Source organism: Trachurus japonicus, chromosome 3 (genome assembly GCF_045865225.1).
Source record: "Trachurus japonicus isolate A0001 chromosome 3, Traja_1.0".
In the NCBI taxonomy this organism is placed as follows: Eukaryota; Metazoa; Chordata; class Actinopteri; order Carangiformes; family Carangidae; genus Trachurus; species Trachurus japonicus.
In genome coordinates, this window is record NC_140909.1 from 9167089 (window position 1) to 9184627 (window position 17539).

The following is a 17539-nucleotide window of genomic DNA, read 5'->3' on the forward strand; positions in this document are numbered from 1 at the left end:
AATCAGTTTGTCCAATAATGTAAGACAGGAAATAAAAGAGCAGCATTTTGTTCAGGAAGTAGTGGAGCTGTGCATAGAGCCCATGAACTAAGGCAGGGGTGTCAAACTTGTTTTAGTTCAGAGGCCAAAAACAACACAATTTGATCTCAAGGGGGCCGAACCAGTAAAATAATTGCATGATAACCTATAAATAAAGAGAACTTAGAATTTTTCCCTGTTTTAGTGCATTAATAAGATGATTTTTCAAAGCATATTCTCAATAACGTGAAATTTGTTGATAAAAACTTGTACAGTTTCAACAATATTATGCCTCTTCTGTCTTCTATGTAATTTTCACACTTGGCAAATTTATCCTGAGGGTCAAATTGGACCATCTTCTGGGCTGAACTAAGGCATCTTTATAGGTTATCTTGAGTATCTTTAGGAAATTAGCGTTCTTGCTAAATCTGGTGCAGCCATCTTTTTATTTCTTTTAATAATTAATGTCACTGCACGCTGTCCTGTTATAAACTAAATAAATTAGACTAAACTAAACTTACAATTCTCCAAAAATAAAAACAGGCTTCTGATCTCTTTTCATGTTCCTGAGTGGCTGATCAATAATATTGATCAAATCCTGTTTTGCCTCTTGTTTGTCAGGAGTGGCGCTCATATGATATAATTTCTTTTATGCTAATGTTGTGCATTTAGGTTTTATCCAGTGCTGTCGGTTGATGTTTTGAACACATACAGGTCGTGTCTCTTTGCACGTCGAGCTTAGTTTCTGAAAGTCCTGAGCAACTTGCTGGAATATCATGCATGAGCCTGAGTTGTATGTGTGACCCCCGTGTGATGTACTCTTCTGTTAAAAAGGAAGCTCTCGGAGCTGTTCAGGTTTGTGATAACAGCAGGTAATCACATTAATTATATCTGTGTATCAGCCACAATGGAAATCAGTGGATCAGGCTTGGCCTTTCTGGTTCAACCCATGCTGTGATGGGGAAAAAACACAATTTTATCACATTTACTGATAATTCAATTTCACAAAAAAATGTTGAGTCGCATAATAAAGTAAATTCCCCCCCAAAGCTGTTCAGCCTCAGACGTAAGTTTCAAGCGAGTACTGCCCCCGAGTGGCTGTGTCATATAATCACATTACAGCTGAATGAAGCAATAGGTGCACAGCAGGGTGAGATCTGTCTCAACTAATTCACAGATGCAACAGAAAATGTTGATAAATCAATTGTTTTTGCCAACAAAGAACAATCAAACAGTCCTGTATGCAGAAATATATAGAAAGAATATTAATTGTGAGATGTTAGCTCTTTTTTTTCAGAATGTTGCTTTAGAAAGTCCCATTATTCAATATCATGATAGACTGTGTTTGATGTTTATTACTGTGTCAAAGTGGTACATCATGTCCCTGCTACTGCATTGTGTTTTCTCATTCCTCCATCAGAAACTTTTTTATATGGAAGAATAATTTGAAGCATTGATATTGGAGTCATTGTATTGGACTTGATGTTATTAATGTGTGACATATTTAATCAGATAAAGTAAATGAGAACATGTTCTCTTCAACAGTAACGATAGTCGGAGGCAGGAGGTCAGAGGTGTGAAATTACAACAACAACGTGCATGCAAAATACTGCCAGTAACTGCAACACTATTTTATTTTATTTTTTAGTTAACTAGGGACAGTGCACATTAATCAACAATTTCAGTTTCATTCATTCATTTCATTACTTTTATCAGAAGTTGATGGCTATACAGTAATTCTTATCATCAGTATTTGCCAGGAAGTCCCTCCGGTCTGAAATGGTTGGGATCATTTCCATTCCTTCCCCAGTGGTTTGCTACCTGATCAGCCTCAGAGTCCTCATGATGATGACCCATTTTTATCTGTGACCACTCTCTGGCATCGCTGGAAGAGGAAAACGGGCAATGAACATCAACACAAGCATGGGACCAAAAAAAAATACATAGTTACACAGTGCTGTAAAAGGTTTAAGATCTAAAACCAGAACACTGCAGTAGCTGTAACTGTAAATTAGCATTGCATCAGCTCCAGCTCTCATTTCCAAAACGAGAGTATATTTCCAAAATACTTTTGAACGATGTGATATAGATGTAGCAAATAAATATGCTACCAATAAAACAGCCAAAAATTATCCCTGAGGCAAGCACCTCTGGCAAGATGAGAATAAGACCAATCCAGTAACCTTGGAGCCATCTGCAGCTTCATTAACAGGATTTTGTTAAGAAAATAAAAACCTTATACGTATGCCGCAGCCAACCAAATAATCTCCATAACTCTTTGCTCCTCACCTGATGACTTCAGCTGCCCATCTTCCCCCTGCTCCCCTCTGTGCAGCATCGTAGTTTCCTCTTGCATGAAAGTATTTGTCCGAGTTTGGAAATTTGGACTCCCTCATGTCGCTGTAGGCTCGCCACATATCACGAGCCCCTGATCAGGAGGACACAAGACAAAATTTAGTAAAAACTCATTAGAGAATATCTGAATATGTCAAAAAAAAGAAGAAGCCATATTTCTAACCTTGAGCAGCTTCAATAGGAAACCTGTGCCATTGAGCATTGGCTTCTGCAACCAGAAGCAGAGCAAGACCTGCTAGAAGCAACTTCATGGTTGTAGATATCTGAAGGAAAGGAAAGTTAAACACAGTTCATCATTAAAACACAAACTGAAATACATAATATCAGGTTCGCCAAATGAAAATGTGAATTTACCTGCTGTACCTTTTTTAGAGATAAGAGCAAGTCTTAATTTCTTGTGAGTGAAGACTGCTTGTCTGGACCTTTCTTTTATATATTGTTCTGAAGCAAGCTGGGTTACAGGATTTCAAAATTATAAAAAATTCCCAGTGCAGAAACGTTTAGAGATCGGGAATAGCGCACAAACACTGAGGACAATCCCGAGTTGTGCAACTGCAGGTAATGCAATGGCAGAAAGACCAGCAAGTTTTATACAAACAAAACAGTACATTTTGTCACACAAAACTCTGTTTTCATTATAAATTTGCACTTTTATTGATTATTTATGTTACAGCAGTTGTTTCTATATCTCTGTAGCAGTTGTTTTTTGATTTCTTAAGGTTATGTTACCCTCTTGAAATCCGAGCATGGATAAACTTAAATAGATACAATACTTTATTTGTTGGGGTTAAAGTTGGATCTGTATGATTCACTGTTGCAATTTTTTTTTTTTACTTTTATGTGCTTGATTTCTATTAGAGAAAACTCTCCAACTCCCACCACAAATCCGCAGAACTGGAAAGAACAAAAAAAATCTGACATTAAAGGTGCATTGCCTTTTTCTTATTCTGTATTACCGTATTCACTTACATTGATGGATGAACTGATTTTGGATGAACTGATTTTGTGGGCAAAGTTCAAGGTCACTATGACCTTATGAAACAGATATTTGACCATAACTCACAAATTCATGTATGCTAACCATGGCAGAATAGAAGACAAATGTCCAATAGGAATAAGGGATGACATTTTATATGAGGTCAACTTCACTGTGCAAAAATCATTCTGGCTATTATTCAGTGCCGTAAACCAAGGAGATTGTGACCTGTCCTCCGGGTTAGCTGGTTTGCAGGGCCATGTGCAAAGTAAATCTAGTTCTTTTTACATATTTTTTTTTCCCGTAGGCATAGTTGTCATTCTTACTTCAGTTTTTCCTCATCATATAATGTTTTCTTATCATCCTTGCCTTTTAAAAGCTCTAACTTTTTCCCTTGTCTCCCTCTGAAAGCGTGACGTTGGTTAATTTGCCACTACTGATCAGTCTTTTGTGTGAGCCTCATTATCCCGTCACAGTCTTAATGCTCTTTCAAACCTTTTATTAGAATGATAAGCTTAAACAGGGGTCTTTTATCATTAAAATGGAAATATGCACTCGACTAAACAACCAAAATATTTCATTCATTTGTTTTAGCAAAAAAGAAAAAAAGGTTTAAAGGCCCATAAAATGATTCTTTCAAAAACAAGGCCTTTTAATGGAAATTCTCATTAGTAACCATGATTCCTTGAGATAGTCTGAATGCAATGTTATGAGTGTATTGTTCTCTGTCAATCATATTGTGCTGTGTGCTGCCTCAAACCATTGTCTGCTATTTTTTTTTTAAGATTTTGAGATGCAACCTCATTAGATATAAAATGTATCTCTGTCATCTCATTCAGACACCTCACGCCTGAGGGAGCTATAGGTCTGATTTGGTTTCATTTTATAGAGAGACGACAGAACTTGCCAGAGCAGGACTTTAATTGTCTTCATACAAAGTGCAGTAAGTAGAGCAAATCAAAATATTTTTTAAAATGACACCAGATCTGCTAGGTGGTAGTTGCACACTTTTTAATTTATAAAGTGCTTGAAACCCGGTTGGGGTCTGTAGCCACACCACCGGTTGCAGGACTCCTTGTAACTGAAGACAGTTCTTTATGACTCTGGCTTTATATTTGGTTTTGTTGTGATGTTGCAGAATTGACTCAAGATTTCTCCCTGACACAACATGATGGATAAGAATCTAAATATCTAAAATGTAAAAAATAAAAAATGGTGTGCTGTGACTGTGTCTCCTCCTTATACAGTATATCTTTTGAAACTAATTACTCTGTTAACTTCATTACTATATTAAATGCAGTGGGAGTTTTTTTCCATAGCAATATTGAATTTGCTGTATATAATATACTTGTATTTGATGTAGCTTCATGAGGCTGATGGATTGTGTTCAGTCCATCTGCTGGTCTGGTCTGGACTAGACTGTTACAAAACAGGAAGGGTTGTATCAGAGCTTGTTTGGTTGCTTTCACTTTCAAACTAACGGACTCTGGTGGTTGTCGTAACACAATCTGTAAAACAAATAAGCTGCTCTTGTTGCTTTGTTTGCCGGACACTAAGCGGGAAAGTCCACATTCCTCTCGAGCCTTATCTCAGGTTTGACCTTTAGTCAAACAAAGACTGTGAAGTCTTCAAATTGAACTTCTTCATTCTATTTATTTTTTTATGTATTTTTACCCCTTCTCAGTTTCTGGACACTTAATTCTGTTGTGGATTTAATTTTAAATTGATAACCATGGTATATTTGCCCATCAGTCTACACGATGATATCCCACAATGACAAAAACATGTTGTTTGATTATTTCTTTCAAATGTGTTTGCAAAACAAACAAACACACACAAAAAAGGACAGGGATTGGTTAAGCTTTGCTAATATGAGCAGAGGCACAGTAATAAACTATAAAACGTATTGTACACGACAAAACAAATAACCACTGTGACTGTAAATTGAATGATGTGTATTATTATTCAGATGCGTTAATAGCACCATATTCCTGCAGTAAGCATTTACATTCATCTTGGTAATTCCCACTTGGTCATGTGTGTCACATCAATTAATCAAGTAATTTTTTCCCGTTAACCTTTAATTAGTAAATTTCAAGAACACTTGACTGTTGGGTCACAAATAACTAGAGATTATATCATTATCTGTGAGGAAGATGGATCTCTGAAGAACAAACACACACACGACACACAGTGTTTTAGCTGGTGGTTGTGTGTGTGTTATACCTGCACTGTTTACTCTTTGAATAGCTGCTTTTAAAGCCTGTTGTTTTTGTTCAGCATTGTATCCTTAATGCGACAGAGTTGTTGAAATGTGTTTTAAACACTTGACCACCTTTTAAATTATAATGTGACCACAGATTCCATTCAGTCTCTGTATTTATTTATTTAATTTTAGAGAAATACCACAGCTTATGTAATATATCATTTAGCAACGCTGGACTAATATGCCATTGGCATTGTTATGACCACTCACTAACCCAGAGAAAATGCAGCTTGACTGACAACACTGACCTATCTGTTCTCTCTAAGCTTCTTATCATACCCTGACTGGAAACTGCTCTTTCTGCTGCTGTGATGTTTTATCAGCCCTCTGAGCTTTTAACAGTAGTTTTCCCTTCATCAGAGAACAATCTCTAACCTGTTATTCACTTATTTATTTATTTATTTTGCTTGATAGGTGAAGTATACTGTAGGGATGCACGATATTGGCTGATAATTATCAGCCAAAATACACAGATAAGTCAGATAATGACATTTCATTACTAGAGCCAGTTGTAGTTAGCCAACATTGCCTTGATTTTCTCTCATTTTCAGTCCTCAATTGATTTAAAACAATAATAAATGTTGATTTTTGTTTTGGTTACAGTAGTGATATCGGTTATATTATTTGGTTAAGTCAGAGGCAGAGCTATAATGTTAAATTCCTCTTTACTCACTACATCTTAGCCTTTGTGTACATATAAACAATTAAAAATGTTATCGGCATCATCTGTTATAAGAAGCAGGAAGTTATCAGTTATTGATATCGGTGGGAAAGAAGAGTTTTCGTGCATCCCTGCTAGTATACTGTGTACTTCTGCTTCTGAATGACTTTCTCTTTTACCACAGTTCACTGCAGGCCATGTTAAAGATTTGTTGTTTAATTTTAGATCACACAGACTCTCCAACCACAAACCGCTTTGTTGGCCCGGATCACTGAGAATGCTTAATGTTTAAGATTCAGTGTTCGAGGAGAGATTTGAAACTCTGCTTGGATTTATATTTGCAGATACTTGACTAATGGTATTACATCAGCCACCAAAGACTTAAACTGAAATGAGTGCATTTCATAATTTATTGCACTGCAAATTTTGGATAATGTATAAACCAAAGTTGTTCTGGCACTTTTAAAATGTCGGATGATTGTAGACCACGACCATGAGTCACACCATATGAAGACAGAAACATAAAATTATATATTGTCTGATATTTGTTGGCCCACCTGTTGGTTGTGTAGCTGTGCATATCTTAAAGCCTATAAATATGCTGTAAAAACACGGCACATTATTCCCAAGGCTGTTGTGTGCTAGTTTAAATGTGTTGCTTTAGTGCTCATAACAATCATGGTGTTGATTGCAATATAATGGCTCTAAAATTACCTCAAGTCTGTGAGTGCTCATGAACCCCCCTTTTATAGTTTCAAATAAAAATAATACAAAAAAAAAAAGAAACATCCCAGAGACTGAACAAATCTTTGTGAAGAAATTACGTGATGTACCGAAAACTGCTGGAGGATTAAAGCATGGCTCAGGCAGTGCTGATGAATGTGTTGTTTTGAGTTCAGAGAAGACACTGTGACAGGCTAATAAATATTCATCACAAAGATAGTGGGAGAAAAAGAGTGAGGAAGAGAAGGAAGAGAGCTGATGCAATGAGAAGTTTGGAGCAGGGAAAGCTGTTTGTGTCTAATGTCTCCAGAATGAATGCACCGTGTATGCAATAGATTAACTGGATCCCTCACATGGCATGAAACAAAACCAGCAAGGCTGGGCCAACAACAGAAGGAAATAAAAAACCCTCACTCATAAGATGGCTCATCATGAAAGAGGTGTCAAGACAGAAATCTGGGTGGTAGAACAAGGGAACAAATGTCAAACTGAGATTTGAAACAGCAGAGCACTGAACTGATGAAGCACAGTGATCCATGATGGAGATGTGGATAATTGGAAAATCCTTCCCAGAAATCACCTTTTACTGTGTTGGTAAAGTTCCCAATTACGGAGGTTGAGGCATAACTATGACATACAAATTGATTGATTGATTGATTGATTGATGCCTATTTTCTTCCCATGCTCCAATAAAATGTTCACTTAAAACAAAATTGTATTTATCTAAGTTTTGTCCGCATGTCCATTAAAGCCCTCAACACCATGTGGAGATGCCATTGTTGTCATTGTTCGCCGCTAATCACAGTGTTTCTGTAAATGTGCATCTTTATGTGAATGGGCATGTGCAATAGAACCGAGGCAGCTGTTGTACTGTTTGTATTTTATTATGTCTGGATGTGTGTTGTCTTTACTACTGCTCATTGTAAGGTCCAAGACAAATTTCCCATTGGGACAATAAAGTCTATCCTATCCTATCCTAAGTTATGTACTGTTTAAAAATGATAGATAAATCAAGTCTTTTCTTCCTTTTTTGCCTCAAATAGCGAATTACATCACAATTTGCCTCAAAATAGTTTACAATCTGTAGCGCATATGACACCTTCTATTTTTAGACACTGTGAAAACTCCCCAAAATAACCCTCTAGTGGGAAAAAATGGAGAAACCAAGGAGAAGCAATGGAGTATCGGATCAAGATCTCATTTAGAATAGACATAATAACCATAACCATGATGAACGTATATAGGCTGTGCTGAGTTTCAATTAAATTACTGTATATTGTGTGCAATGAGTGCAATACCATGTCAGAAATACAATGAATTTGTCTTCTATCTTTTCTAAATCTGATCCAATATAGTGTATTGGCTCTACTGTAATCACAAATCATGTGACAATCCAATTAAGGCACATTATTATATTACATTTTACCTTTCACTGTGAGTGCTATGGTAGATAAATGTTGGAGGTTTAGCTGTAGCCTATTAGTCAAAACCTTGAGTCGAGTCACATTGTCTCTGTGTGTATATATATAGTCGAGTATCAAAGATTATAAGCACCCATCTGTTTTCTTTGACCCTGGTCTATTTCATTTAACAGCCCATAATGATGGACGAGAGGGAGTGAGCTCTGCTTCCAGATGGCCGCCACTGATTGATGTTTACCACTAGGGACCGCCAGCGAGCCGTGCTGCACGCGGTGCTCCGGGCGAACGTGAATGGTGAGTAAATGTGCCCGATCGACTGTATATGGGCCCATTGGCTGTAATGGCATGATCACAATGAAGGCACCACGGGCGGCTCGTGACACTGACACTGATGAGAGGCACAGAGACTCAACACGTGAGCGACAGATACAAAAAAAAAACCCACAGGCTACAACTTATAGGCTGGGCTGTGCACATTCTCACAGTGAATCCCATTGATTATTGATTCCACAGTGATATCACCGGTATAGGCTGATAAGCATGACTGAAGATCAGGACTGATTGTAGCCTATATATTGATATATAAAACATTAGTTCATGTCATTGGTGGTCACATTACCACTAATGTCTCCATGCTGCTGCCTTCACTTGCGCTCTTTTCATCCCATAGAGCTGCGACAGACTTCAATATTGATTATCAGAACCGACTGTCATATTTACCATTATTATCAAACAGGGTGGATACAACATGCCTGAAAGCTGCATGTCATCGCGTTTTTTTTCTCTTTTTCTTTTGCACAACATATGAGCGATATTGGCCTACATACAGACATGAATTATGCATATTCATATCTCTTGGATGTTATCATTTAAAAGAAATGTGCTTTCGGAGTGAAAGTGTGCGTAAAATGTCTCGGTGTGTTGGGATGATGAGGACTGGAGTCTCCGATTGAAACGGTCAACAACACCGAGGGCGCACGGATTCTTCGCCTCAGCGTTGAGTATAGACGACCTCCTACCGACTTCTTTCACGTCACCCCGCCCGTCTGCCTGCCGTCTCCTCCCTAAAACCTTTGCTGCGACCATCTCTTTTGAGTGACTCTGTGCTGAGAAGAGGAGGAGGAGGGGGAGAGACAGAGAGAGAGAGAGAAAAAAAGAGAGAGTGGTGGGAGAGACAAAGTGAGAGAGCCAAAATACATGCTAGACTCCCAACATCACCTAGACTACCTGCTCCATCCAGCTCAACAAGGGGAGGAGGACGCACAAGTGCAGGCGCGTCCATGCCTGCCAGCCGAGCGAGACAATAAGCGGGCAAAAGGAACCAACACATCCAAAAAATAAATTGGAATAAGAGTTTATCCCGAGAACTCTTTTGGAGAAGAGCACAGCGTCGCCACGAGAAGAAGAAGGCAGTCTAAATGAGTACACTGTAAAGAAGAGTCATGCATCTCAACAGAGAAGAAGACAACAGCAAAGGTGAGCCAAAGATTTCAGCGGCCATCGGCACCACATCATATTTAACCCAGGCACTCTGTGTAGTTCAAAGCTCTCGCGTTGGTTTGCCAGATGCCCTTGAGTGTGTCATGTTGATGTCAAGTAATGATGCTGAGGGTCATTCCCCCCAACAAGCTGCTGGTAACTGCTGCCACGGCTCTGCTGTGTGTGTGTGTGTGTGTGTGTGTGTGTGTGTGTGTGTGTGTGTGTGTGTGTGTGTGTGTGTGTGTGTGTGTGTGTGTGTGCCTTGTCTGCCTTTCATCACCAAAACGCGCCGAAAAGCCTCGGATGGCAGCGAGAGGGGATGTTGCATACACCCAAGGTGGCAATGTAGTGACTGTCTGAGAGAGAGGGGAAGAGAGAGAGACAGCCACTTGAGCACTTGTTGTACTCTTATTTGGATCCACTATGGTGCTCGCATCCGCGTTGGGCTTTTTTTTGTTTCTTTTTTTTGTTGCACGAGGTCACCAGAGCATTAATGCACAAGGTCATCTGTTGTCGCTCACGCTGATGGGCAGCCTGCCGAGGTTTGTGTCGCTATCAGGCGCGCGTGTTTGCATCGTTGTCTGTAATTGAGTCGCCACGGATGTGTGTGTGTCCTCCGTCGTGGTCGAAGGGGAGAATTAGACAGCAGACGGTGTGTAATGACACGAACCCCCTCTGTCAGGAGAATAATGAGGGAGTAAATATCTGTTGATGCATCAGCCAGCACCATATAGGTTGTTTTTTTTTTTTACTCTAAATCTTTGAACTGAGGTCGAGGTCACTGACTAACACCTGATGAAGGAGAGCTGCCTCTGAATGTCTGTCGACATGACGCAGCCAGTGTCTTACTAAGCATTATTAAATAAACAGCAGTAAGACATGCATTGTGTTCACCACACCCACATGGAGTGATTTAAGCACTGCTACAACGACTGACATGTAGCATGTACAGTAGGTAGCACCACTATCTGCAGTGTTACGTTACACGTGTGTTAGATTCACCAGTCAGTCTATTTCCTGTAATGTTCAAAAACTCCCCAATCATTCAGATTGAATTCAAACCTTCCAAGTTAAAACAATAAAAATTGAAAAATAAATATACAACTATACCATAAACTCAGCTTTTTTCCCCCACCTGCAGGCAGCATGCATGCAGGTAATGATGTGATATTACTAGCAGGGAAATACAACATGCATTTTTGATGTGCAGCTTTCGGGCTCTATGGATGGCTAATATCTTTGTTTTTAGCAGCTGTAAAGCATGCTGTTCAGTGAGGAGTTCCCCATGTGTTGAGTGGAGCCCTGCACAGTGCACACTGCTTTGTCCCTCTTCTAAAATGTCTTACGACCTCATTGCCAGATATGGTTTCACCAGGGACAAAAGATGAGTCACCATCTGCAACAAGAAGTGATTTCATGATTACATGACAGGCGTGTGTATGTGTATGTGAATGTGTGTGAGACAAGCATTGAGTGTGTGTGTGTGTGTGTGCATCTGAAAGTGAGAGGGGATATGTGTGAGAGAGTTGTGCAAGTCAAAAGGCAGCGATGGAAAAATGAAGTATAACAGAAGTGTCCAGACGTACTGTACTGAAACACAGCACCTTGAAAATACAGATGGAAAACTTTTCTATAAATTCTGCTGAAATAAATATTCATAATTTATTGTGTTGAAAGTAGAATAAATAAATAAAAAGTTTGGACAGTTACACCACTACAGAAAACAATATACCAACAATAAACAATAACCATAAATAAATAAAAAAGTCATATCAAGTACATCTCAGTAAAAAAAATACACAGGATGAATTATGTATGAAGTGCAAAGCAGCTACGGGTGCTGACGTTGATATTTTCCATGAATTACAAACAGCACGCTCCAAAATAATTGACTGAAATCTCATGACTGGCATCTCTAAACTTTACATTTTCATAAAATTGAATAAATGGTGACACAAAACAAATGGTTATTCTGAGAAAGCACGAACAAAGGACAAAGCGCCCGATTGCTTTCGCTCACATTTTAACTGTTACAGTGACAAGCTTTTTTTTTTTTAACTTAGTGCAAGTGACATACAGTATTAAAGCTGCCAGGAGTTCTTAAATGTTCTGTAAGGCTAGCCGATTTACTACCTAAACTCTCTGCTAAAACAGATGGTGTTTTATGCTTATAGGCTGTTTGCTATGTCAAAGTGAATCAGATCAATAGCTCAGATTCATTACCAAAAAATTTATAGCCCAGCCTCTAGCTTTAAGTGTCATGTACAATTACCCTGCATAGTCTAGACAACGCAGAAATACATTTAGCACATTTTCATGCGAGAGACAATCTATTTTTTATTTAAGATTAATTTTAGAAAAGCATAGAGCGTTTGTTGGCTCCAGCGTTAGTAATTTATGTTAAAAACAAAAGTGACTGTTCATTTTGGAGAATTTGATTTGATCAGCAGATAGCTTAATGTATGTTATAGCCGGCGGGTGGAAGAATCTTTTCCACCTGTTGGCTGAGAAACTGTGCATGAGCTGTCGTTTCAACTCTCTGTTTACTTAAAGACGAGGACCCTATCTTCTTATGTAAGCAAACATGATGCCCAAAAAGTGAGCTATGGAGACAGAATAAATGTAATTCATAGCATAAATAGAGAATTTGGCATCGATGGAGTACGTTTTTTTTTTTTTTATCATGGATAATGTGAATAAAGTCAATACTGGTACCAAAACCAACCCAGTGTATCGTTCAGCAACAGAATATTTGTTTTTGTGGTTTTGTTTCCTCCACAAGTTTCACCACTGTCTGTTTGTTTGTTTGCTGGTTTGTTTATTTGTCAGCAGGGTTACCCAGAAAGTATTGAACCAATTTGCACCAAACCCAGTGGAGGGTGGGCCAAGGAAAAAAAAAACCCATTCAATTTTAGGGGGAGATCCGTATCATTAACTTTGAATTTGATTTTTTTTTTTTTTTTCTGAAGTTTGGTGTGTGCTGTTTGACATTGGCCTTGGCAGAGGTCTGAGTTTCTGAGTGTGCTTCTAGTTCTCATTATCGAATAGTCTGCCAATGATTTTTTTCAGTGAATCCAAAACATTGACAGGGCGCCTTCTGCTGCAAGGTGAGTACTTTTTTTTTTTTTTTACTTTTGACTCTTCAAATATATTTTGCTGATGATAGTTTGATTTATGTCAGGATTTCAGTATTTTCACCCACTACGCCTCCTGCCACTGCAGAATGCATGAATTTCTCTTTTAAGTTTATACCTTTTCAGAGGCAGAGTTTAGTCTCAGCTTCTTTGGATATGTGGCTTGCATTTGGGAATTAATTTCTTTTTTTTAGTTTATGTTACAGATAGTAAGTAGATGGGGATATTACTAACCCTATTCAAGTAAGATATCTGGAGGTGTCGCATAATGAACCGTGAAAAGAATGTTATAGAGGAACTATGCCATTTTTTTTAACCTTAATTAAACAGTTTTGGAGTAATTGTGATGGTTAAATGACTTGTTACAGGGAGAAAGGAGGCTCTCTACTTTCCACCTAGCGTCTCTTGGTTGAAAACCAACCTTGCAAGATCATCACCTCCGACCCAGATCTCATCTTGGCGGTGCCACGACACAAACACGCCCCTTAATCTCAGATATGACAGATAAGACTACACAAATATACACATCGTAAAACATATATAAGATATAACGTTATCCACCGCTCCACGGATTGCCGTCTTGCGAGCTTGGTTGAAGTGAGTGAAGTCAGTGAATGGTTTTACATGTTGATGCAACAATGCAATCTACTGTAAGGTCTGTGGTTTCTGAATCAGTCATTTTCCCAGATATTGATCAGGTTGTCCAAGTCTATGCTATAAGAATAGCGAACATATCCTGCCATGTACTCATGGTCTTCTTTAGAAGAGCCCAACTATTTGTATCTCTAGGTAATTGATTGATGAATTGAGGAATGACAGCACTGCAGAGCAGAAGCATTATACATACAGTACGTATGAACAGGCATGAGTATAGTCAATAGTTAATCGGACTAGGCAGATGTATCGGTAAATTTAGAGTTTTAAACAAAGGCAGAGATACATTTCACTATGATGTATTCTGCAATTTGTATGTGATGATCGTTGTGTGGTGTTGTAATCTCTCCAGAACAGGTTATACGTGAATGTCGGGTGTAAAACAGGCCTCGGTGCAAGGAGCAAAAGAGAATCATTATTAATCTGACAGGTGAACATTCAGAAATAATTGCTTAATATTGGTAGCATTCACATTCATAGGGCAATGCTTAATTAATATTATGGTTAAAAGCAACTGGCTGGAATCTTATTAGTAGTTTGAGACAAACTACTGGAGAAAAGACAGAGACAGTATAGTAATTAATAGTGTCTGAAACAAAGATATTTTTATTCGCACTGTTGTGAAGCAAGCTACTTAAATTTACAGAAGCAAGGAACCAGACAGTGAGACCATGAAAGGGAAAATATTGCCCTTTTTCTACTGAGGTGCACACATATTTACAGCCAAAGAGGAGAATGATGGAAGATCGCATCAAAAATAATGGCGGAATAGAAAAGTCAGACAGAAGAGGGGGGGCAATAAAAAGACACAATGTGTCACAGAGAGGGACAGATGATGAGTCTGTGTGTGGTGAACAAGGACAGACAAATAAATTCTTCAGCGTGTCAGAAAACTGCCACATCAATATCTCTTGTGTTTGGAATTGAAAGAATAAAATAACATGACACAATATCTAAAGAACTACAAAGTTAGAGAGGGGAAATAAGTCATAATGAATGGATTAGACAACAAAACATCCGACCCTAAAGGGATACAGCTGCTCTTTCCTGATGTCGGTCGTAACTCAGAAATGAAAGATGAAGGTGGAAGGTGAAGGATGTCCACTAAAATGAAGTGATGAAGAATAAAAAAAAAGAGCCATATTGACAGTTCTCTGAAATGCTCTCTTGGCCGAACCGCAAGCACTTTAGAGATGGTCCCTGGTTTCTGCTTGTCACTGTCTGTTATGTTGGAGGAAATACATCACCATAAAAATTAAATGGTGTTTACTTTATTTGTTCAGATCATCTTATCTGTTCGTATCTTAATAATGTTTTCATAATGCTCACATCCATATGCTAAACCAGTTCAGGGAAACACATTGTGAGATGTATGTAAATGCATATTTGTGCGCCGTGTTTGCATTTATAATGGATTCGGTGTGCGGTTCAGACAGAAGCCCATGCTCTTACATAACTCTGTTCCAGCCACAGCAGAACACGTCCGTGATGATAAAGACAGGATCCTAATTGTTCCTGCATTCGCTTTGCTTCTGTCGCTCCTCTCACTTGACCCTGTGTGTGCCATCTTGTCTGGGTTTTTACTTTGTGCCTCACAATTATTGATAAGTAGCAGCGCGTAAGGATGAAACAGATGGGCAGAAATTGGCGGGGTAGTGTTTTTTTTTTTGTTTTTTTTTGTAGATTTTGTAATCTGGATGAGGTTGCATCAAGAAAAAGTATTCTACCACTGTACCAGTAGTGTGGGTTGAAAATATTACTGGCAGATATAGGGGGCTGGTGGAGAAATACAGAAATAGATAATTGGAGACAGAGTCAGAGAGGAAGCGAGAGATGCGGTGTAGATTTTGAGAGAATATCTATGCTGCGCCTCTGAGTAGTGAGTACTCTTGAGGAGGCAGCAAAAGAGAGAAAGAGACACACACTATGCCTTTTTATTCAGTGAACTCATTGAAGCAACACTGGTCTCCACACAGAAACAATTAAGATGAGAGAGGCGAGGGGGAAAGAGAGGGAGCAACGAGGAAAAGGGAGGTTGATGTGCTCTTTTTTTTTGATAATGATTTATGTTTACGGATTTGAAGACAGCTGCTCTCCATCTTGTCTGGTTTGTAAAATGCTGGCAACAATAACAGCGCGTTTAGGTGGATGTAAAGTAAATATAATCTGAACAGTCTGATGTAAGACTCAGGGGGTGAGACAGACGGGTGCCTCTGTATATAAAAGTGATTTATTTGCTTGTGTTGTTTTATTTTAGCTTTGATGTGAGGGTGTGACTCCAACAACAAGGAGACTGTTGAATCTTCACCCTTTTTTCCGTGTTTTATCTAAATAGCATATCAGCAATTTTTGTAGAAATACTGCTCACATTTTTGATGAGCTTAAAACAACTTAGGTCTGGGTGCTCTGACGGCTAAGAGCACGTCCCATGTGGGCATACTGAGCCTCAAAGCAGGAGATCGCCGGTTTGACTCCTGGCTGGATTCATCATTAACTGAATGTCAATCCTTCAAACTCTCTCTCCCCATCTCCTGTCCGTCTTTACTGCTTATTCCGATAATAATTATATAAAAAAAAGAAGCTTAAAATGGTCGGAGAAAAAAACCAAACCATTTCTCCTATATGATGTGATTCCACCACATCTAAAAGTAAAAAAAACTGGCCACTTTCTAAAAGGCTTGCTGTCAAAGGCTGGAAAACACTACCTCCCTGATCTCAATTCAGCAGTCTTGTGTCCTTTACATGCCTTGTAGTGTCTACACGATGAATCATATAAAAAAATAGGAGTGCAGTCTCTCCTCCAATGCATGTAAGGATTTTATACTTGCACATGTGAAAAAAGACATACTAGGTAGATCTGTGACATGTTCTCCAAATGATGTGATGTGAAGCCCCCACCAGTGGGCAATAGCATACAAATCACTATTGAGGCATTGATCTGTCTTATGATCAATGCCGTGATGAATGCAGCGGCGTAGGTTATGACCTCTAGATCCCCCTTCAGCTTTAGAGCAGGTGCCCCAACCGGTAGGGGTCGACAAAAGACGTGACTTGCGAACGCTGCCAATTATTCCTTGGGGAGTTACAGACAACAGCTGATTGAACAGCGAGACATCTCGGACAAGGGCATGCTTCTTATTGGCTTTCCACTTAACCATTTTATGTTATGATCTCTTCGCTATGAATTGACTGACAACACCTGACTTAATGTGGCGATTTCTTTGGTTGCTACGTAAGATAAGACGGACAGATACTTTTTGGGACTCCTTTCTCAACCCACAGTGGTCTTATGTGACTCTGAAAGGCTCTCAGTATGAGTAAGGCAGAGGGCTATTTGTGGTTTGTTCTGCTGCCCAGAATGGAGGCTTGACAGCAGGAGCAACGCAAGAGTGCAACTTGGCTCTCCTTGTATTATTGAACAGGACACAAAAATTAATTGTATAAGTGGGGGATTGATGGCTCGCTGGATGTACGGCCCGGCCGGAGTGATGGATAGATGGACAGATAGATGGATAGATGGGTAGATGGATGGATGACAAAAGAGGAAGAAATAATCCAGATAAAAGATGTGTGCACCCCACCTAGACTGAGAGAGGCGAACAGGATATTATAAGAACAGATATCAGCAGTCTAGCCAGGAACAGATGGTGAGACAGAGCTACGCACAGACAGATTCTTCCTGCCAATACGGGACTGACGGAGAATAGACAGAAAATGTGCAGACACACACACATAAACACAGTTTTGGACTTGTAAAAAGTCTTGATGAGAATGATGTCAAAGGCTGCGTTTCTGTCACCGTCACACGCGGAGCCCTTCATTTCCTCTCCGCTCTTTTGTTCTGTTTCCTCT

At 39.1% G+C, this 17539-nt stretch overlaps 2 protein-coding genes across 4 annotated transcripts in view; one reads left to right on the forward strand and one right to left on the reverse strand.

The window, feature by feature from the left end:
- Nucleotides 1–1754: 1754 nt before the first annotated feature.
- Nucleotides 1755–2700, reverse strand: saa (serum amyloid A). The gene is made up of 3 exons (XM_085759425.1): nt 2537–2700; nt 2308–2446; nt 1755–1903 (listed from the first exon to the last, which is right to left on the reverse strand). Exons 1-3 carry the CDS (start codon nt 2622–2624, stop codon nt 1765–1767), a joined length of 366 nt encoding a protein of 121 aa, XP_085615551.1. The 5' UTR covers nt 2625–2700; the 3' UTR covers nt 1755–1764.
- Nucleotides 2701–8591: 5891 nt separating this feature from the next.
- The window catches only part of syt7b (synaptotagmin VIIb), a 100815-nt gene continuing 91867 nt past the window's right edge, over nt 8592–17539 (forward strand). For all 3 annotated transcript variants that reach the window (XM_085759748.1, XM_085759757.1, XM_085759765.1), the window contains exons 1-2: nt 8592–8724; nt 9230–9896. In XM_085759748.1, the coding sequence (XP_085615874.1) occupies nt 9863–9896 (34 nt within the window). In that variant the 5' untranslated portion in view covers nt 8592–8724; nt 9230–9862. The remainder of the gene's footprint in view (nt 8725–9229; nt 9897–17539) is intronic.